General features: G+C 43.7%; 1 protein-coding gene across 3 annotated transcripts in view; it reads right to left on the minus strand.

Annotated features, from left to right (window-relative positions):
- Positions 1–8,602: 8,602 nt before the first annotated feature.
- The window catches only part of KIF3B (kinesin family member 3B), a 36,052-nt gene continuing 21,285 nt past the window's right edge, over positions 8,603–23,369 (minus strand). For all 3 annotated transcript variants that reach the window (XM_004687293.2, XM_012728363.1, XM_012728364.1), the window contains exons 3-9: positions 21,321–21,422; positions 20,960–21,082; positions 20,724–20,842; positions 16,248–16,361; positions 15,490–15,595; positions 13,086–13,264; positions 8,603–11,404 (exon numbers count right to left, since the gene is read on the minus strand). In XM_004687293.2, coding sequence (XP_004687350.1) covers positions 11,308–11,404; positions 13,086–13,264; positions 15,490–15,595; positions 16,248–16,361; positions 20,724–20,842; positions 20,960–21,082; positions 21,321–21,422 — 840 coding nt within the window. In that variant the 3' untranslated portion in view covers positions 8,603–11,307. The remainder of the gene's footprint in view (positions 11,405–13,085; positions 13,265–15,489; positions 15,596–16,247; positions 16,362–20,723; positions 20,843–20,959; positions 21,083–21,320; positions 21,423–23,369) is intronic.

Consider the following 23,369-nt stretch of genomic DNA (forward strand, 5'->3'; position numbering starts at 1 on the left):
CACTTTCTTTCTCTCCCACTGCCCGGTCCAAGTCACTATCTCTTTATCCCAACTCCCACACCCTTGCTAAGCAGACTCCTTGACCCCCCTCACCTAGCCTTACCCCTTGCTTCATATGCCCCTTTCACCACAGAGCAGCCAGAAATCCTTTTAAAACATTCCTGTAATGGATATAAAATCAACATACAAAAGTCAGAGGCCTTCCAATACACAAACAACCAATCAGAAGAAGCAGAAATAAAAAAACCCATCCCCTTTTCAATTAAAACAAAAAGAATCAAATACCTGGGAATCAACCTAACAAAAGAGGTAAAAGACCTATACAAAGAAAACTACAAAACACTATTAAAAGAAATATAAGACACCAAGAAATGGAAAGACATACCCTGCTCATGAATCAGGAAAATTAACATAATCAAAATGGCCATCCTACCAAAAGTGATATATAGATTTAACGCTATCCCAATAAAAGTCTCAATAACACTCTTCAAAGTAATAAAACAAATACTGATGAGATTCATATGGAACCACAAAAGACCTCGAATAGCCAAAACTCTCATGACTAAAAGAGAACGGAGGCATCACAATCCCAAACTTCAAGCTATACTACAAAGCCATCATAATCAAAACTGCATGGTACTGGAACAAAAGACACACAGACCAGTGGTTTCTAATAGAAAACCCAGATATAAACCCATAGGTTTATGGACAGCTAATCTTTGATAGAGGAGCAAAGAAGATATAATGGAACAAAGAAACTTTGTTCAACAAATGGTGCTGGGAAAACTGGGAAGATACATGCAAGAAAAAAATGAAACCAGATCACTACATCCACCATGCACAAAAATCAACTCAAAGTGGATTAAAGACCTAGACATAAGAACGGAAACCATAAAATACCTGGAAGCAAAGATGGGTGAAACATTACACGACATGCACTTCAGTGACATCTTTGAAGATACAGTACCCAATGCAATGATAGTGAAGATGGGACTACATCAAGTTAAAGAGCTTCTGTACAGCAAAAGAGACATTACAAAAAACAGACATCCTACTGATTGGGAATAAATTTTCTCACACAAAACTAGCAATAAAGGATTATCACAAAGACATACAAAGAACTGATGAAACTCAACAAAAATAAACAACCCCATCAAAAAATGTGCAGAAGAGCTAAGACACTTCTCGAAAGAGGAAATGCAGATAGCCAACAAGCAATATGAAAAAATGTTCAAGCATCACTTGTAATAAGGGAGATGCAAATTAAAACCACAATGAGATACCACTTCACCCCGGTGAGAATGGTACATCTTTAAACAAATAGCAACAACAAATGTTGGTGAGGATGTAGAGAAAAAGGAACTCTCCTGCACTGCTGGTGGGAAAGCAAACCAGTACAACCACTATGGAAAACTGTTTGGAGGTTCCTCAAATTGCTTAACATGGATCTTCCCTACGACCCAGCAATCCCACTCCTTGGTATCTACCCAAAAGACACAAAAACACTGATTCAAAAAAATATCTGCATCCCCATGTTTATTGCTGCTTTATTCACAATTGGAAAGACATGGAAACAGCCCAAATGCCCAAAAATGTCTGACTAGATTAAAAAGATGCAGTACATATACACAATGGAATATTACTCAGCAACCAAGAAAAAGAAACACATGTCTTTTGCAGCAACATGGATGGAGCTGGAAAAGATCATGCTTAGTGAAATAAGCCAGAAAGGAAAGGAAAATACTGGATGGTTTCACTCATAGCAGGAGTATAAAGGACCAGGGGAGAAAATAACAATATTAATAATGAGCAACTATATACCAGAGACATTTTATGGGGGTGGAATGGGGAATGGGATCAAAAATGATGGGGGGAGGCCCTCTCTGGTGGGGCAGTGGGTTAAAGCACAACAATGAGAAACTAAAGCCACTTCCACATGAGTTCGATTCCCACTTGCCCCAGAGGTGACCACATGGGTGGCAGACCTCTCCTGACCCCGCCCGCTGCTCCCCTCAGCAGTGTACTTCGTAGGTCTGCCTGTTCTGCTCCCCACTCTGTCTCTGGTGAAGCCTCTCGCCACCCCTGAGCCTCTGGCCTGTACCCCAGTTCTGTATGAACAAATAAATAAATCTTAAAAAAAAAAAATGGTGGGGGGAGGAAAGTGCATTGGGCTATGGTGATGGCATACGGGTGATTTGGTGATGGGAAGCCCACAGGGATTACAACTGAGATGGCAAAATGCACAAAATGATGTAAAAATAACCTTTTTTTTTTTTTTAAAGGAAACTATCAGCCCTCCCTGGTGGCGCAGGGGGTTAAAGCACAGCCTGAGAAGCTCAGGCCACTTCCTCAAGAGTTCAATTCCCGCCTACCCCATGATCCACATGGCACAGCAGACCTCTCCTGACTGGCCCGCTGCTCCCCTCAGCAGTGTACTTCGTCAATCTGCCTGTTCTGCTCCCCACCTGTGTCTGGTGAATCCTCTCACTGCCCTTGCAACTCTGGCCTGTACCCCAGCTCTGTAAGATTTATTTAAATCTTAAAAAAAAAAAAAAAACAACTATCAGTGCTGTATTTTTAATTAAGGAAAAAAAATTCCTGTCATATTTCCCTCTTTTGCCTAAAAGCTTCTAGTGTCTTTAAAAGTCATTTACAATTCAGGATTAGCCCTGGTCACCTTTGCAACCTCACTGCCCACTAGCAACACTTGCCTCCTTGTCCCCAAATGTACTCCTACTGCCAGGCTTCTGCACTGTGGTTCTTTTCTCTTTCTCCCTGGACGCCTCTTCCTCCAAGTACCAGATACTCCCACACTTCCTCCTGAATTTCACTTGGGTTCTTCTCTGATGTAACATTCTCTGCAAATGTGTAGAAGCTGTCCCTGCCTCCCACTCTAACCAGCAACCACCTCCCCCATCTTGTCATTCTGTGATTCCTGACCTGCCTCATTTATTTTCCTGAGCATTTCTTGCCACCTGACACACTTCATCCTTCTTTGTTAACCATCTGTTTCCACAACTATAACGTGACATCCTGAGGACAGGGACCCCTAAGATTCCAACAAATGAATAAATAATCAAATAATCAAAGCCCTGACTTCCTCACTGCCCCGGGATAACCTAGCAAAGACAGGGGTCAATGTATTTGATAAGCCCCAAACTGCATTGTGACACCCCTCTGTATCCCATCAGTACCTTGCCTATGTCACTGATGACTTGGAGTTGTACTTACTTGTGAACAGAGACAATTCTCTACCAGACTGGGAATTCTGAAAGGCAGGGTCCTGAGTTGTAGCCTAGACACCTAGCATAGGGTTTTGAACAGCACATGGAGATCTTCTGTTGACTGGACAAGAAAGATAAATTTCAAAAGCAATAGAGAAGTGTAATTTCTCTGTTACCAAACACAGCACAGGGGCTATCTTCTGGCTCAACTCCCTGAAACATGTCTTGGCCACATTCCTGGGGAACCAAGACCTTGAAGTCAAGTTCAAGTGCTCCTTGGAATTCCCTCCATAGAGAGCTGTGCCAGGGAAAGCTCCTTGCAAAATGGGATTTGCCAACTGAGCCCAGAAAACCTGTGGGAACAGCAGGCAAACAAAGCAGCATTTAGAAAAATTGTTAAATTGCTTTCAGTTATCTCAAAAAAAGAAATAGCTTAGGATGGCTCTAGGAGAAAATGTTCCAGTGTGCAACAGTCTATGCTTTGCAAACTACAGAATGTGCTGTGGAGTTGAGACCCTCCCCAGCCCTTTCTTTTTCCCAGTCACGACTCCCAGGTGCACTTACCATGTGCTCACTCACAGTCCATGTCCTCCCTTGTCTGGCAGGCTTTCCCTCCTTCCCAGGTCAGTGAAACCCACCCATTATTCCGGAGCACAGTTCAAATGTTGCCTCCCTTTTGAAGCCTTTCTCCACCTTTACTGCACATTAGTCCTTCCTCTGGCAGAAAACACCTTGTTCTAAGCTGCAGGTATCAGCACAGGTCTAACCAGCCTATGTCTTTAAGTGTCAAACTTAGAGGAAACAACAGGACATACTTTTGGGTAACAATGTCCAAACAAGAGACCACAGCAGAGAAAATAACTGCAGGTTGGGAAGAGCGCTAAGAGGGGTAAGGGATGACACATACAACCAGGTGGAGCTGGGGTGATCAGAAGGGATGGCTGGGAAAGGCTTTCTGGAAAGTGTGACATTAAATTGGCACTTGATGGATGAGGAGGAATTAGCCAAACAAAGAGAAGTTTCCAGAAAGAGGGCAGCATACATGTGAAGAAACCAAGGCATAAAAGCACCAGACACCAAAAAGTGGACTGCGTGGCTCGTTTCAGAGGGCTGGGACCACATTGTGGGGACAGGAGACAGTCCCCTCGCAGGTCCTAATCGCTCTGAACCTGGCGGTTCTCCCCTCCTCTTAGAAGGGCCAAAGCACATTTCACTCCTCTGTCTCAGAGCAGAGCAAGGCACTGGCTGCATAGTGGGCATTCAGCAAGTTCCTGTGGGCCTCAGTCTCTCATGGTGTAGTGAGCAACCTCTTGCTCTGCCCATTCCCCACCCCAAAAGCAAGTTCCCAGTCAGCTCACCTAACTGAAGCACTCAGGGACGGTTAACCACAAGTCTGTGATAGTGGAAACGGGAGCAGCTGTGAGAGTTACAGTTACATACTTGACAAATGCCACTACAACCCAGTTGGCAGATGTGACCACCACACAGTCCCTGGAGAGCAGATTCTCTGGGGTAAACTTCAATCAGATGGCAACTCCAGTACAAGGGAGCCCGCCAAAATCATACCCCAAGACTCCACAATAAGTGTGAAGTTCAAAATAGTTTCCCAACTATTTTTATTTCCCAAACTGTTTTTATTCACAACACTTAATGAAATGTAAGGGTTTTTTTCCTTCTCTCAACGGCCAACTCTCCAATTCTTCAGACACCAGCTTCTTGAACTACCAGTTCAATTCTGACACTAACTACCGGGTAGAATTAACACAGACTAAAGGCTCAGTCAGTCCCCACAAGAGCCACGTTACATCCCAGTCACAAGTCCCAGATTGCTACTTACACTTACCCGGCAGCCTCATAAAAAGGAGGTTCCTATGAACCTCTTTTCATGTTTGATAATTATTAGAATGGCTCACAGAACTCAGGAAAGTGCTTCAGCTTCTATTACCAGTTCATTACAAAGGATGCAATTCAGGAACAGCCAAATGGAAGCAGCACACAGTGCAAGGTATTGGGGGGGGGGGAGGGAAGAGCCTCATCTCTCTGTGAAGGTGGGAGGAGTTGAAAGTTTCTACTCTCTAATTACATTTTTGGTTCCTCTGGTAACCAGCTCCCATCTGGAAGCTATCGAGGGGACCACACAGTCACTTTATCAGCATAAACTCAGGTATAGTTGAAAGGGGCTTGTTAGAAATACCAAAAGATAATCTTACAACCCCCATCACTTAGGAAATTCCAACGGTTGTAAAAGTTCCTCAGGGACAAAGACTATCTATCCATTTCTTACTGTACCACACACGATTTGAGTAATTTCTTGATTTTTTTTAATAATCCAGAAGATGAGAAGACAACTTAGTGAGTCAGCAGGAATTTCCCAGCTGTTCTGCCCTATTTCTCCTCAAGACCCATCTAGAATTCTGTCATTTTCAAGAACACACTCATAGTCTTCAAACACACTTTGAACTCTTGCTTTCTGGTTAATGGATTCTGAACAATTCAAGTCAACGATTCTTTGGGCTAAGACAGTTCTGTGGGAGTTTGTGACTCTTGAAAGGAATGGGGGAATACAGGAACATGGTACACAGCTGGAGGGCACCATATGGAGACAGAGGATTGCCTAACTCTCACAGGCAGTCTCCTCTGTGCTTTTTGTAAAACAAAAAGATTTACTTATGCATGCAAGAGCTGGGTGCAGGCCGGAGGTGGGGGGCTGGGGGTGGAGAACTGAGAGGATTCACCAGAGACAAGTGGGGAGCAGAACAGGCAGAGGTACTGAAGTACTCTGCTGAGGGGAGCAGTGGGCAAGCCAGGAGAGTTGTGCTGCGCCATGTGGGTCAGCTCCCTGGCTGGAGACTGAATTCATGTTGCAGTGGCTGGTGATAGCATGACAGTCCTAATGTAACTGGGTGGTCCCTAGGAGAAGGGAAGTTCCAGGTTCCCTGCCCCACCCAGAAGGAGGGTGGAACTGAGCAGAGAAAAAGGAGAGAGAAGAAGAGAGAAGGAAGACAGATGGAGAAGGAGACCTAAGGAAGCCACATGGAGCAGCAAACATGTGATGAAGAAACAGGGCTTGTTTCCTGACCCTGGACTGGTTAAGGCAGATGTGGGTGAGATACCTGTAGGGAGGTGACCATGGCAGTGTTTATATTGATTTTGATTTTGCTCTTTTCCTCCCAGATTTGTCTGGCCATTTCTGACCCTTTTCCATGGGTCCCGGCCAGAAGGTGCTTTAGTCTTGTGGCAGGCTTTCAGGCCTTGCTTTGGGCCAATCCCTTTTGGGTTGACTTTTGCCCACGAGGGGATGGGTAACTTCAGGTGTTTGATTTAGAAGTTACATTCTTTATGTTTCATATTGTATATTCACTGTATTAAAGTCACTTTTCATTAAAGCTTTATATGTTTTGTCTTGTTGCGGCGGATGGCAGAACCCACTTAGAGCAGGCAGGTTTTGGGGCTTCAGGGATGCCTCTCTGAATTGAGGTGCCCTATAACACTAAGACTTGAACACCAGAGCCACCAGGGAAGCCCTGCTTTTGTTTGTTTTTTTCAAGTACTCTTCCGTGATCTTTTCTACAATGGTTCATCATGTTTCCTTGGGTAAGGGTTACAAAGGATTGCAGGTACCTTCCCGTGCAAGTCTACTAGGTGATACAAGGATTCATAAGCGCTACTCTTCTAACCCTGCACCGATTCCATCCCCTCCCCTCTTGTCTACTGCTTGCCCTCTAGATCATACTATGAATGTCTCTTTTTCGGAAAGCCCTTCCCTTGTTTACCCTCCCAACTCCCCTCTTATCATTTCATGGCATTTGTCTGATTTCAAGGACGAGTTCCCTGTGGGCAGGGCTATGTCAGTGTTGCTCATGTGTTATGTATCCAGTTTCCAGAACAGCAAAACACTTTGTAGTTACACAACATAAATTTGCTAAATGATCAGCAATTTTTCTATAGACGCCTAGGATTTTATAAACACAATCTGTTCAACACTAGCTTCTAGTTTCAACTGTTCTGGTATCTTCTCAACACAGGGCACCACATCACATCAATAACCACATTTTTTGATGTCTGCTCTAGTCCACATACTGATGTCCTTGTTTCTTTAAATGCATTGCTAATCCTCACAAAGACCTGCAAAGTGGGGATTATCACCCTATTTTACAAAGAGGAACCCCCAGGTCCAGGGAAATTAAGTTCCTCAGTCACACATTAGTAAGAGACCAAATAACCAGAATTAAAATCCAGCTCGGAGTAGAGGGTCTGTGCCCTTCTACTTGGCCGTGACTTCTCAACTGGGGAGTACAACTCCCAGAAGAATATGCCAGCAGGCAACACAGAAGAGACCACGGGCTGATGAATGGCCCGTTTTTGGTATTTTTTTCCCCAATGGTATATACATAAAATATTTTTGTGTTAAAAAAGAAGCCATGTTTTAAAATAAACTACATAACATTAAAGCAATTAAAAAATAAAACACAATAGTTACATTTCATGCTGATGTATTGGCCAATCTCGGGAATCTCTACTGAAAACGGAGAAGCACTTACTTGTTATTCTTCTTCTTCCGCCCCTTTACCTTGGTGCTGTATTTTTTAAATGTCAGCATTCAGACTCAATCTGCACTTTCCACTCCCACCCTCCTTTCACTAGAAAAATGTAAATGTTTAAAGAAAGTGGCAGAATGAGCCACAGACAGGTCACTTTCAAAAGCATCAGGCATTTATGAAGACACCTTTTTGTAGGTACAATAAATCTGATTGATTTTTATTACATATCTTAGCTTAGAATCACTTTTACATTCCTAGACAAAGAGATGATACAAATAAATATCAATTGTAAAACTCAGAACCCCAAGTATTGGCATATTCTTTGTCTAAAGGTAGCCATAGAGAAGGTCAAGATCAACAGTTAACTCCAAAGAGCCATAAAGCCCACTGCCTTCTGCCTGTCCCAAAACCACTCCTTTCATAAATAACCTCAAAAGCATTTCATTGAAGGGCAGGGAGAGGTGGTACATGTCCAAGCAGTACAAGACAGAACTTTGCGTGACAGACAACGGCCAGGCCCACTGTTCTTATCCAGCTCCCTCTCAGCATTGTGATTATGGCTCTTAGAGAGTATTAACAGTCCCATTTTCATCCACTGATGGTGTTCAGATGGGCCAAGGTGTTATTCCCAGTGACCTCAAGGCCTCAAGTGGGAAATGGGAGGCAGAACTGATATCCCGAGTTAATGGGGAACAGACACTTCTCAGAAACTTGGCAACAATTCTACATTCAGTGAGGGAGGACTTACATGAGTCGGACAGGAAATGCAGAGAGTGGCCCAAGCCTGAGCTGCAGAACTCTCTGATACCCTTGGTCATGGAGGTGTGGGTGGTGCAATTCAAGCAGCATGCAGGCATTCGACGGAGAACAATCCAATGTAGGTCAGTCAGTCCTAAAAAAGTGCTTCATGCCTATCATTTGTGGCCTTGGGTTCTGAATCCAGGGGTCTGGGAGAAATGTGGATTTAAATATGAAGCCAGATACATTCCTGCTGATCAGAGTATAAAGGGCCCTGATGAGGGTTGCACCCACAATCTCCAACTCTTTCTCCCAGACCGTCTTCTTAGATCCTGTTAGATTTGCTTCCAGACTTTACTAGCTGCTGCTAGCATGAAGGCCCTCAGATAGCCTGGGACATTCTAGCATGACTACAAACATGAAAACCTGGTTCCTTAGTGGGCGTGGTAAGTTCTCTACACACTTGGCTGGGTTCAGAGCCCAAAGCAGCAGCTTGCTGGGAGCAGCAAGATGTACTATGTCTCTCTATTCAAATATTTATCGGATCCATTTTGAGAGAAGAAAAGCACCAGAGACTGCTTGGGAGGGGACAGCTTCACCTGCGCACAGGTGGTGGTCCACTTTGTTTCACAGAGCAGATGAATACAGCTGAGTATAAGGCAAGCTTGTTTTCTTAACCCTGCCTGTCCACTTGGACCACCTTCTTTTGCTCTCATACAACAGTTCTAAGGTCACTCAACCACCCTTGATCAGAAAAGCCACCTCAAAAAGTCAGTGTTGAGGTCTGGTGTTATCTGCAGACAACAGATTTGCTACTTGAATATTTTCTACAGAATTCAGACTATCTTTGAGGAAATGTGGTGCAACAGACAGGTGTAGCTGGCAGATAACCATCTTAGGCTACCCACTTTATTATCTGGTTCCTATTCAAACAGGTAAATTCTCAGTAAATAAGAAAGAAACAGGTTTGATACCAAGAAAGATGAGGGAAGGCTCCATTATGCTCTGGGAATTGCTTAAAAGGATCCTGGGTTCAGAAATAATGGTTACTACAAAGGAGAGAAGCTGCCGCATGACAGGTCTCCGCTAAGACATTGCACTTGGTACCTCCTCTTTCCCAGGGGTTCTGATCCAGAAATGTGCCCTGGGAACTGAGCAGCTGAGTTACAGGGTAACTCAAGGCCCACCTGAGTCGCCACCTTCCTGAGGCACCGTGCCAGCAAGGTGCACAGTGGGGCAGACCTGGGGACTCACATTGTCCCCTCAGGCTTGGCTCGTGGACTCAGACACCCATGTGGGAGAGCTTCCTACCTGGATCAGTCATTCGATGTGCCTCTGATACAAACAAAGGCAACAACTGCACGCTAGTGTACTTCTAAAACTGGGCAAGTTCTTGGTGTCTCTCTCTCTCATACACACGGACACACTCAAAGCACACAGGCACCACTGTGCTTGCACACCCACACATTTAAGAGCTCCTCTTGGGGGAGGGTAAGGAAATGAGTAACATTCACCTAATGACCAACAAAAAAATGAAGCTTTAACTTCCAATAATACAAAGAACTAAAACTTAACAACCAAACTAGTATATGGAAATGGGAAGTCCTAACTCTCCCCTGTGAGCCTATTCAACTGCACAGCCACTACTCTGCCCACCACCCTGGACTCTGCCCAGGGGGAGCCATGGTTCTGGCATCCAGCGAGACTTCTGCTGAAGGCAGGCAGGATTCCTTTGCTTCCATCTGTTGTCTTCCCTTCCCCCTGCACTGAGCCTCATGGCTCTGTCTCTGCATCTGCCTAGACCCTTATGTTCTCAATGCAAATAGGGAGTAAAATGGGAAATTCAAAAGTGCCTCTGTAGGTCTTACTCCCTCACTCCTGTCCCACTGGAGAAGGCAGAGCCTGCCTCCCTTCTCCCACAAAACAAGCTCTCCGCAGAGCATGCCCTTGAGGCAGAGGATGGGCCGGGCAGGGACTCTCAGAGTACACATGGAAAAAGCTGGTGACAAATGAAAAGTAAGTAACATGGTGTGTAGACGTGGCACCAGCTTACAGATTTAGGTCTTTGACAAGATGGTCATGGTTTTGAGGTTTTAAAGAAGCTATTTCCCTAAATTCTCCAAGGAAGAAAAGGGAATGCTATATCGATTGCTTCTGAAATATCTGTATCTTTCAGGAGCAGAAACCGATAGCTTCCTTAGAGAAGATTTCCTCATTCAGCAGATCCCAAAGGCAGATCCACTTCTTATTGAAGGGCATGGGTGCAAGACAGAAGATCGTGCGCATCAGGTGCATGTCTACCAAGAACAGGCACCTACTCAAGGTCTAGGACTTTCACTTTTCAACCTCACTGTCACTGTACCGTAAGCCTCAAAGGCTTGGTCCTCCTAAGGTGACTCCTGATTCTGCCTTACTGTTTAACAAGAAAGGAGGCCAATGTCAAAAACAGGCTCGAAAAGGAGAAGGAAAGGGAGGGCAGGCAAAGGAGGAGGGTGGAGAAAAGGCAGGGGGAAGGGAAGCAAGGTCACTGGTCATTCTCTTGCTTTCCACTTTGAGTGTCCCACGTTACCTTACTCATGCATTTCTGAGATGCTACTTAAAAGGCGTTTCCCAGAGGAGCTGTGTGCCAGATTAGGACCAGCACATTTCAACCAGATTAAGTCGGTTAATTTGCAAAGAGGCCATCGTGTCTCCCCAGGGAAATGGTTCTGAGTTGGGCTCAAGTCCTCTCTGCAGATCTCTTTGTTCGTCTCTTCTCTCAGAAGGCCAATGCTGTTTATACCCTGGGAGAGGTGGAACTGGCTTTACTTTGGAACCAGCCCTCGAGACTGTGGATAAAGCTGAGATGTAGAGGTTCCTGAGGAAGAGGAGGAGGATCCTGACTTCCTTCCACTTTTAGGCCTGCAAAAGTGAAGCAAAGGTTTGCTCATTATGTAGCCCACTTCTGGCTCTGACCAGTCAGACTACTTCCCCTCAAATGCCATTAACATTTCAAGGCAGTCTTTCCACCATGGCCTGGAAGCCAGTACACTGTTAGCTATAAAACCACTAGACTGGCACAGCCTGACCCTCCACACATGGCCACGGTGACTTACCAATCAAGGAATGAAACCTCAGGGAAGGGACTCTGATTCTCAGCAATTGTTCCTCCATTAAAATCAATTATTGGGTCTTCCTGGTGGCACAAGGGGTTAAGTCTCAGCACTATGAAGCTATTGGCAACCACTGCAGCATGAGTTCGATCCCCAGACAGGGAGCTGACCCACATGGCACAGCAGACCTCTCCTGTCTTGCCTGCTGCTCCCCTCAGCACTGTATCTTAGTTCATCTGTTCTGCTCCCCATTCTGTTTCTGGTGAATCCTTTCACCCCCACCCCCTGCACCTCTAGCCTACACCCCAGTTTTTGTATACATAAGTAAGTAAACCTTAGGGGGGAAAACATTCTTGACTGTCTCCTTCAAATTGGTAAAATATGTTTGCAAGTAGAATTTCTTCCAGTTTTGGTTTTTGACCTAATTGTTTCCCTTAAACTTTTAATTCAGAATTTAATAAGATAGAACTTCTAATTTCATATCAAATCAAGTACTTGATTTGATGGATGTGGTAAACTCAGCAGGAAGGCTCAGCACCTAGGCTGTAGATACAGACAGACCTACATTTGAACCTGGGATCTGTCACTGACCTTCTGGTTTTCCTTGAATTTAGCTAATTTTTCAAGTCTTCTCTCAGTTTCTCCTCTCTAAAGTGGGATTGATGGCAATATAGAATGCACTGAGAATTTTTTTTTTTTAGGGTGGAAGCATCTGCGATTGTCCCAGCAGGTCTTTGTTTATACATTACAAGCAAGCAGTGGGATTACATCAGTGTGTGCATAAAGCAGACAGCTTAACAATCATCACATTTTTCTTTTTTTAATAATAGAATAGTTTATTTTTACAACATTTTGTGCATTTTTCTATCTCAGTTGTAATCCCTGTGGGCTTCCCATCACCAAATCACCCTAGTGCCATCACCATAATCCAGTGCATTTCCCTCCCCCCACTGTTTTTGATCCCATTCCCCACCCCACCCCCATAAAATGTCTCTGGTATATGGCTGTTCATTATTATCATTATTTTCTCACCTGATCCATTATACTCCTGCTATGAGTGAAACCATCTGGTATTTTTCCTTTTCTTTCTGGCTTATTTCACTAAGCACGATCCCTTCCAGCTCCATCCATGTTGCTGTAAAAGGCATGTGATTATATTTTTGGTTGCTGAGTAATATTCCATTGTGTATATGTACCACACACTGAAAATTTTTTAACAATAACTTAGAATTGCCCACAACCTGGTGATCACCAAACTTCCCTGTACATCACTAGCACACACACACACCTGTATACATCCAGTACACTTGGCATAGTGCCCAAACTGTAGATATGTGCAAAATAGATGAACAAACAAAAGAGGAGAAGGGCATACATTCTGGCATGCTCTACAAAGCGCTGCATGGTAAACAAGTACTCTTGCCACCTCCATCTTGGTTGGTCCTTGTTCAAAGATGTTCTGTTCAAATCGATTACCAAAAGTCACTCACCTGGCCTTCGCTTTCTTATTTACAGTGCTTTCAAAGGATGACGCGTCCACCTGTATCTCATCTTCATCCTGCAGTGCTGCATCCAGGGCGGCCTGCACTTTGGGGGCGATGGCGGGGCCTTCATAGTCTCTGGTAGTCCGGCTGGGCATATCCAGCTCTAATAGCACGATGTTTTCTGCCTAAAGAAGCACAGTCATGACCGGCTGGGTTGGCTTCCAGTCAGACCTAGGGTACAAGCAACCAACACTCCCTCCATAAACACAACAGCACACTGCATGCTACGCAGGGCCTACCCAGAGCCTGCCTGGAAGGGTCATTTCAGAACATTTCTCCTGGCAGAATGACAGGTGATTCTCTTTATTCTCTATCTTCCACCCCAACAATGAATACGTATTAGCTAATGGGAATAATCGGGGGAAGTGGTAAGACTTATTTATTGCAGACAGTTTGAAAATACAAAAAGGCGGGGCCCTCCCTGATGGCAATGGGTTGAGAAGCAGTGCTGCAAAGCTGGCCAGAGCTGCCTCAGCGCAAGTTCGATCCATGACCTGGAAGCTGACCCACACAGCGCAGCAGACCTCTCCTGTCTCACCCACTACTTTCCTGAGCACTGTATTTCAGAGATCTGCCTGTTCTGCTCCCCACTCTGTCCCTGGTGACTCCTCTCACCACCCCTGCACCTCTGGTCTGTACCCCAGTTCTGTATAAATAAATAAATCTTAAAATAAAAAAAAGAAAATACAAAGCATATAAAAACTAGCCATCACCAATAACCTCGCCACCTAGAGCAGCTCAAGGAACGCTGCAGCTGTTGCAGGGAGAGTCCAGCATGGGGCACAGGTACGGGGGGCATGTGTGGCGGTCGTGTACCTGGGACACCCACACAAGGCCACCTCAGAATTGATCTAGATGATTCCCTCACTTGATCTGTGTATCCTTTTCCTGATTCCTACAGGCCCAGACAAATGCGAAGAGGAAGGCACACCCATGGTTTCCATCTTCTCCTCAGGTTCCTCTTACTTGGTGGAGTTCAAGCCCCAGGACTCGGCAGGAGGCAGGAGGAACCCGGCAGTATTGATATACTGTGAAAACTCTCTGCATGAGGCCCTCCCTGGTGGCACAGAGGGTTAAGCTCAGCACTATGAAGCTGCCCACAGCCACCCCAGCAGGAGTCGATCCCCAGCCAAACAGACCCACATGGCGCAGCCACGTCTCCTGACCCGCCCGCTGCTCCCCTCAGCAGTGTACTTCGTCGATCTGCCTGTTCTGCTTCCCGCTCTGTCTCTGGTGAATCCTCTCACCGCCCCTGCACCTCTGGCCTGTACCCCAGTTCTGTATGTATAAATAAATAAATCTTTTTTAAAAATCTCTGCATGAAGAGGGTCCATGACTAAAATTATCTGACACTGATTTAAATTCTACCTTTGAATCAGGTTAGCCCCTGAAAATCCACATATTTGACCAGCAGCTTAAAAATCATGTTTTTGCCTCAAGACATGAAAGTCCCAGCAGGACACATTCTCTGAAAATGTTAAGAAAGTGTCCCCGTGAATCCGTTGCTGCATCTCTAATCTCCCAGACAGAAAATCCAACCTTCTCATTGTTTTTGTTTTCTTTAAGTAACTCAGTGTCACGGGAAACAGCTCATGAGGAGCTAGCTAACCTTAATCTGTTTTCGGCTGCCGGCAAGGGAGAGTCAAGCCCACTTTAAAATTTTAAGTAAAAATCTTTGATTAGGAAATACAGGTTACCCACTGATCATTATGGAGCACAGATGAGCAAAATGAAGAAAATTTAAATTGTGTGCTCTTCCATCAACCGAGATAAACAGTTCATATCTCGATGTATGTTTCTGTTTCATATGTACAAATCCAGTACCAATTGCTTTGTAACAAAAATATTAGTGAATCCAGCTTCTTCCATTTACTGCCTAGTGAGCCTTAAAGCGGAAGACGGGAGGCACAGAGTAGCGGGGAGGGCAGGTTCAGCCAGAGAAAGCAGTGAAGGGCTGAGGACAGTGCCTTGCACACGGCGTGTGCTTACACATAGACGCCTACGCGGTGTTTTACTGCAAACTACACGCAGGCCACGAGAATCCTCAACTGTGTCACTTTAACTAATACATGACTGACACATTATGTTAAGGGGAAGTTCATCAAACTCTTCATTTAACTCCACCTCCTGTCACTAGCTACCTGCTTCTTGCCAGGCTTCTGACTGAGCCAGTTGGAAGCCCACGGTCACTGCTACATGCCCAATACATTTGCACTCTCCTTCCCCTGGTCCTGATTTTTCTAAATCTCATTCTACTTTATCTTTCTGGTTATTATTATTTGTTAAAAAGTTCTTTTGATCTTTACATGAATCTAAACTCTGAAGAGAGAGAAGAAAACAGTCCTCTCACCCTATATCGGGCCTCTGGACGAATCATCATGGACATTCTTGCATGTTGGCTCAATGGTCTCTTGTATCCCACAGCTGAGACTGGTCGCTTCATCATCTGCTGATTCCTGAAAATGGACTGCAGTGGTTAAAGCCCTGTCTGGAGTGTGCTCCGCAGCCCCAGCACTGGTCCGGTGGAGGTAGCACTCAGAAGACCCTGACCCTGCCTTAGCTGGAACTTGAAACAAGTAACCCCCTAGACTGAGGGCTGACATGTGAATGGGGCAAAGGCTGCTTCTCTTTTCTACTTGAGTTGCTTTCTGACTCAAAGGTGAGTGTCACACATCTTTTAAGCTGGAAGGATCTGAGTCACTATTCAGTTCTTAGATGGTAGGCATCAAACACAGCTGTCAAAATCATTTTCTCAATAGGGTCAGGCTTAGACTGAGACTCCTTCTTACCCTGTGTCAGACTAACACACAAGATACACCTATATACATGGCCCTCATCTGGCCTAGCACACTGTATCTCAAAGCTGGAGAAGCTGAAGTGCAGAACCTTGGAAAAGGTTGTCAGGTCATTGTGCTAAACCTCCCAATTCCTAGTACCAAACCTGTATAGCTCATGGGCCTATGACAGCCACAAGCAGAGATTCAAACTGGTTCTAAGTTTAACTGAATCAGACTATGTTCTTATCCCACCCCAATGACTAAAGTCAGCTTATCAACATTCCTTCCCTCTTCCCCACGTTAAAGTCGCTAAAAGTCATTAGTGACTTACTCGAGTCTGGTTAGAGGATGTAATTTCCAGTGATCTTCCTCTTCATCAAAGAAGGATCTATTCATAATTTTACTTTTTTCTTCCAGAGGGATAAAGTTTTCTATAATAAGATGCCTGTAAGAGAACACATACATGGGTGAATACAGATGGAAAGAGAATACAAATGGATTACTGTCTGTTAGATTCTGTGTGTAGTGAGTGATCTGGTAAGAGTCAAATCGTTCAGCAAACATTTACTGAGTGGGTGCTATGGGCCTACCAGCAGACAAAGAGCTAGGATACAGACATAGGACACTTGGTCCCGGCCTGTGACAATGCTAGTGGGACAGCCTTCTTTAGTATGACAGAAGCTGCTAGTGCTCAGCTGTAGGAATATGGAGAGGACATTTCTGCCTGGAGAGGAATAGTTTGAGAAGGTGAAAGAACTGAAGAGGGAGGTGACACCAAGGCTATACTGGATGAGAATGTGAAGTACCTTTCACAGGGCCACTGGTGTTGCTAGATGCAGCATATTAACTTACAAAAGGTGAAATCAGGGATATCAACTGCCTTTCTCCAACCCCATGGATTGTTGCCCATGCTGGAAAATGTCACTTTTTGTCACCAGGACAAACAGTGGGACCAAATGGATTTCAGTCCTTTAAAGCAGTAACAAAGCAGAATGAAAGTCACTCCCAAGAACCTCTGCCCAAAAAGTGCCCAGGAACCTGCTAAACAATGAAACTGGAACCCCCGGTTGTGTCGCTCCATGGTGATGACTATCTCCTACTATATCTGTACTCATACTTTCAAAACCTTATGACAGAACAATGCCAAAGGGGTGTTGGAACTTGGGAGAGACACACAACAAATACCACAGAGATGCAGGGTACTGAGAAAGAGATCGACTCACTGTTTATTCAGAAGATATAAATAAGAGATATAATCATTAGCTGGGTGGTTCCCAAGCCACACTACACATTAGCATCACACTTACAGAGTCTTGGAAACATCCTGCTCAGGCCTCATGGGAGACCAGTGGTTCCCCAAATCAGCAGGAGTACCAACTAGAACTTTTTTCCTTTTATCTTATATAGATATTTTTATTCATCAAACTTAAGGCAGTGCATGTTTCTGATTCTATTTTTTTAAATAATATGTTTATTTTACATCATTTTGTGCCTTTTTCCATCTCAGCTGTAATCCCTGTGTGCTTCCCATCACCAAATCACCCATGTGCCATCACCATAGTCCAGTGCCCTTCCCTCCCCCCACTGTTTTTGATCCCATTCCACATTCCACCCCTGTAAAATGTCTCTAGTATATATTTGTTCATTATTATTATTATTTTCTCCCCTGGTCCTTTATACTCCTGCTATGAGTGAAACCATCCGCTACTTTTCCTTTTTATTTCTGGCTTATTTCACTAAGCATGATCTTTTCCAGCTCCATCCATGTTGCTGCAAAAGGCATATGTTTATTTACTTTTTTTTTTTTTTTGGTTGCTGAGTAATACTCCATTGTGTATATGTACCACATCTTTTTAATCCAGTCATCTACTTTTGGGCATAGGGGCTGCTTCCATGTCTTTCCAATTGCAAATAAAGCAGCAATAAACATGGGGGTGCAGGTGTCTTTTTGAATCAGTGTTTTTGTGTCTTTTGGGTAGATACCTAAGAGTGGGATTGCTGAGTCATATGGAAGCACCATTTTTAGTAGTTTGAAAAACCTCCAAACAGTTTTCCATAGTGGTTGTACTAGTTTGCATCCCCACCAGCAATGCAGGAGTGTTCTTTTTTCTCTACATCCTCACCAACATTTGTTGTTGACAGTTGTTTTAAGATGTGCCATTATCACTGGGGTGAGGTAATATCTCATTGTGATTTTAATTTGCATCTCCCTTATTACAAGTGATGTTGAACGTTTTTTCATATGCTCCCAACTGGAACTTTTTAGAAATGCAAATCCTCAGGCTCCACCCAATGTGAAGGAAATCGGACTCTTTGGGTGTGGGCATCAGTAATTCATATATAAGAAGCTACTCAGATGATCTGGTACCTACTACAGTTTAAGCACCACTGTTCTAGACCAATTAAATCAGATTCCCTAGGGTAGGGCCAAAGCACCACTTAAAAAAAAAACTGCTCAGATGAAAATTGAAAAAAACAACCTAAAAAGCCAAAAGGGGGGTGGGGCATGACTAAGATGACTTCAGTGTTCAGCCAAGGTTGACAACCAGTGCTTCAGAGCTAGCTTTCAGTTAAAGGAAAACAAGGGAGTCAGAGAGGCAATTTAAGATACGATGAACAAGCAAACCAACAAACCAAGAATGGGGGCTATCTCTTGCAGGCTATCTGACCCAGCTTTTCTCAATAAGTCAACTACAAAAAATTTTTTTAAAGGAAAAAAGATTGTTCTAGATTAAAATAGCATTAAGAGACATAATAACCAAATATAATATGTCATCTGATATATATTTTAATATGAACAAACCAAAAAACCTTGCATGTGTATACTAAGAAATTTAATGTTAATTTTGCTAGATTGAAAAATATGTGCACAGAAGTCAATTGCATTTCTACATGTTTGCAATAAATATTATAAAAATAATTCCAACTATAGTAGCATCAAAAAATAAAATAAAATAATTGTAAATGTAACTAAAGTACAAAGACTTGGGCCTCCCTGGTAGTACAGGGGTTAAAGTCTTAGCACTATCAACTGTCACCAGACATTGCTGCATGAGTTCAATCTCCAGCCAAGGAGCTGACCCACATGGCACAACAGACCTCTCCTGTCTTGCCCACTGCTCCCCTCAGTAGTGTATTTCAGTCAATCTGGTGAATCTTCTTACCCACCCCCCTTACACCTCTGGCCTATACTCCACTTCTTGTATACATAAGTGAATAAATCTTAAAAAAAAAAAAAACAACAACAAACAAAAAACAACAAAGACATACAATGTAAACTAAAAAACATTCTTGACATAAAATTTAAAAGAGCTAAATAAATGTAAAAACATGATCTCATGTTCATGGATTAGAACAATTAATACCATTAAAATTTGATAGCATAGATCCAACACAATCCTTATCAAAATCCCAATATTTTTTAAAAATAGACAAGCTTATCTTTAAATTTTAAAGCTTATCTTTAAAGCAAGAGACCCAAATAGCCAAAAACGACCTTGAAAAAGAACAATGAAATTGGAAAACTCCCACTCATTGTAAAACTTATCACATAGTTGCAGTAACCCATATAGTGTGGAATTGACATAAGATCAGACATACATACATATATATACATATAAACATATACACACACTCACACATATATGTCAGTGGAACAGTACTGATAGTTGGGACCCTTGCATTTACAGTCAACTGACATTTGACAACAGTGCAAAGATGAAAGAAGAGCCTTTTCAAAAAACAGTGCTGGGACAACTAGATATCCACATGCAAAAGCAAACATTTGGAGCCCCACGTCAAATCATACATAAAAATTAACTCAAAATGAATCACAGAATAAATATAATAGCTAAAACTAAGACTCTTAGATAACCTAAAAAAAAAGGTGAAAACTTATGTCCACAATAAAACAAACACAGGGGCCTCCCTGGTGGCACAAAGGGTTAAAGCACAACACTATGAAGCCATCCATAGCCACTGCAGCACAAGTTTGTTCCCCAGCCAGGGTGGTGACCCACATGGGGCAGCAGACCTCTTCTGACCCATCCGCTACTCCCCTCAGCAATGTACTTTGTCAGTCTGCCTGTTCTGCTCCCCACTCTGTCTCTGGTGAATCCTTTTACCCACCACATCTCTGGCTTGTACCCCAGTTCTTATATGCATGAATAAATAATCTTAAAAAAAAAAAAAAGTACAACTTAAACACAAATGTTCATAGCATCATTATTCATAATAGCCAAAAAAGTAAAAACATAGAGCTGGTGGAGGGGATAATGAGGAATGACAGCAAGTCAGTTTCTTTGGGGGGGGAGGGCAAAAATGTTCTAAAATTAGATAATTAAAAACCCTAAAGATATTTGTTTTTACAAATGCTCTGAATACTTTAAATAGGTAAATTGTATGGTATGTGAATTACGTCTCAATAAAGGCTTTTTAAAAATATTGTGGTCACATATGTAAGGTTGTATGTAGAAATGAGATTTGCTTTTAAATATTTTTATTAAAAATATTTTTTATGGTTATTTGCATGATCACAATACCATTCAGAAAACTGGAGTTAAAAGATTCCTTCTTATCAGTAGATAGAGGTGAAGTCAGAGCCTTAAAAAGCTTCAGAAAGGAAACTTGAAGATTATCTGAAACCACTCAGTTAACAGATGAAAACCAGATAGTGAAAGTGATTTTCTCAGGAACAAACAGGAGACAGAAAAGGAGAGAGTAGGTAGGACCCTGTCCTCAGGGGTGTTTCTTACTTAACAATGACCCATCAAGTGGCCTGAGGGGACACAGGAAATCCAGCACTTACTTGAGTTTCAGTTCCCTGGTGAGCTCATTCTGAGTCTGCTCTAGCTCCTGCCGCTCCTTGATGTGCTCTTCTTGGAGGTCATGGATCTCTGCCTTCACTGCCTGAAGCTTGGAGAAGAGCTAGAACCCATGGGAGAGGCCAGTGAGGGGGTTTCCCTCCAGACACAGGCATTCTCTTTCCTCCCAAGTTGCAAGACCCGATGTCAAGTCCCAATCCCAAGTCCCAATCCCTTATACCTTTTTGAGTTTTTTGGTCTTGATGTCCACCTCTTGCTGCAATGAGCTGTAGGTCTCTTTAAGTTCCAAGGTCTCCTCATCTCGACTTTCCATCTGTTGCTGGATTTCTCTTTCTCGACGTTTCTGAAAACATCACAAAATTCCTAACTTGTCTAGAGACTATATCTATCTATACAACAACCCAGGGGCCTGGAGTCCCAGATCAGAGCCTCCCACCAGGAAGGAAGGGGCTGACACACCTTGCTTCCATCTCCTTTGAAGAGTTTCATACAAGAGACAATTTGTTCTGTAGCATTAACACACCTTATTCCAGCCCACCCCTCCAGCCCAAGCCGCAGCCCCACCCCAAATGAGAAGTTACCTGCTCTGCGATTTCCTGACGTTTCTGCTCCAGGATTTTCTGCTGTTCATTTGTATGATCTACTATATTTTTTCCTCCAACAAGCAGCTTACTCTCCATGGCCTGAATGAGAAAAATGTTGAATCCACCTCATGAATAATCTCCCTCAGAACAGTCTCCTCATAGGGAAGCCCATGAAAGATAGAGTTCAGGACTGAGCCAAAGGGGGCGATCTCTGGGAAAAAGTGTACTGTGCTCAGCTGTGCCTTTCCCATCACTGGGTGGGGTAGAGGGCTTTACCTTGGAAACACTGATGACACAGCTTCTTCAGACATAGATAAATTTCAGATTTCTTTAAAAAGAGGTTTGGTTTTTTTGTTGGCTTATACAAAGTATTGACCCCGCTTTGAACATATTAAGTACCTCTGATGTGCAAGACACTGTGGGGTGCAACTATGAATATGAATCACAAAGCTGAAAGCCCGCTGAGGGCAACAGACAAGTAAGCAGGCCACTACCAGACAGTCAGATGTCATCAATAGGGAAAAAACAGGGTAATAATGGGAGAGGCACACTGGAGGGAGAGAATTTAGACTTTTGGAGGGAGTAAGGGAAAGATACTGTCTCAAGGGACGGCAACACTGAGAACAGAAGTAAAAATAGGAATTAGCTAAAAAAAATATTTTGTGTGTGAGGCGGTAGAATAGGGAGGGAGTGGTGAAAAATGGAGCTGGCAAAACAGTCAGATCAATTCAAAAACCAAAGTCTAGTTGAAAGACTACACTGTATCCTGAGAATAGCAGGAAGGTCTGGTGAGTTCTCTGAGCAATAGGGTGCACAGTCAGATCTGTTTGGGAAATACTACTCCTTTATGCAAGAAAAATGACTAGAAATGGGCAAGCAGGAAAGGAGACCAGACAGTAGGCATTCTCAGGTCAGCAGGGCAGTCGCACAGGGGCAGGCCCAGAGACCCCAACCAGGCAAGATTCAGAGTCCTTGGACTGTTAAAGGGATGAGAAGGAACAGCTAGCAAAGCTGATTCCTAACTGAGAGAAAAGGAAAGTAGGAGCAGGCTCGGTGGCCATGGGCAGCTCTGTGGAGACAGACAGTGGCGGAGGGTACTGAGCCTGGATGTCAGAGACAGCTCTGGCCTGGCTGGACACACTAGGAGCTTTCAGCATTTAGATGTGACTGAAGCCAAGGGAATGATTCAGACCTGAAAAGCAGGGAATCCAAAATCCTACAACCTCTTGTTCAACTGAAGGCCTGCTGCCATCTTTCAGTGAGACTTTGAGCCTGTTTCCTCTTCTCTCAAAACACAGCAGCTGGACAAAATTACTAGCCCCTCAGGCCCCCCTTCCAGCTCTAAAATTCTTATGTTCAATGATCTTACAGCATCCAAAGAATGAGAAAAACAGAAGTCATGTCGTTCTCCTATATACAAAATACCTAAAAGTGTCTCTGAAGTAATGTTGGGTCTTGCCATACTAACCAGAGAGCTGCCTAAATACCCCAGGTTGTTTAGAGAGCCTGGGGGTTCCTGGATCTGAATAAAAAATGTGATCCTAAAGAACAAGGCAAACAAGGGTACAGCCAGTCACATTTCGAGTACAGGAGTGAGGGGTGAAAGGCTTCCGGCATAATGGATCCCACAGTAAGACCCTTCCTGGAGCAGTTTCCTCCTCGATGTGTTGTCCTATATGACTGTATTTTCACATCACATCTTGAACATCCTCAAAGGGACTTCTGAGTTTTAAGATCCCTGGCCTCTCTGAAGTAAAATAATACCAGCTCTTCATATAGTGGGGGAAAGGAGATCATTTGTTATTTTTAAATGAATAAACACAGATCCACTTTAGATCAAAATTTAAAGTCTGCGTAAATTCAACAAGATAGAACCTAATACTCCAAAGGCATTTGGGCTCAGTTAAGCAGCGCCCTCCTCTGCCCAGCCTTCCAGGGCCAGCTCTGCGACAGCACAGACCAAGCCCTGATGGAACCGACACTGCCACAGAAGAGGCCTCCACGCAAGGAGTGCTACTCGCGTGGGGTGCTGGAGGCGGGGGCCCC

This window comes from Condylura cristata, unplaced genomic scaffold, assembly GCF_000260355.1.
Source record: "Condylura cristata isolate star-nosed mole 26May11 unplaced genomic scaffold, ConCri1.0 scaffold00022, whole genome shotgun sequence".
Taxonomy (NCBI): Eukaryota; Metazoa; Chordata; class Mammalia; order Eulipotyphla; family Talpidae; genus Condylura; species Condylura cristata.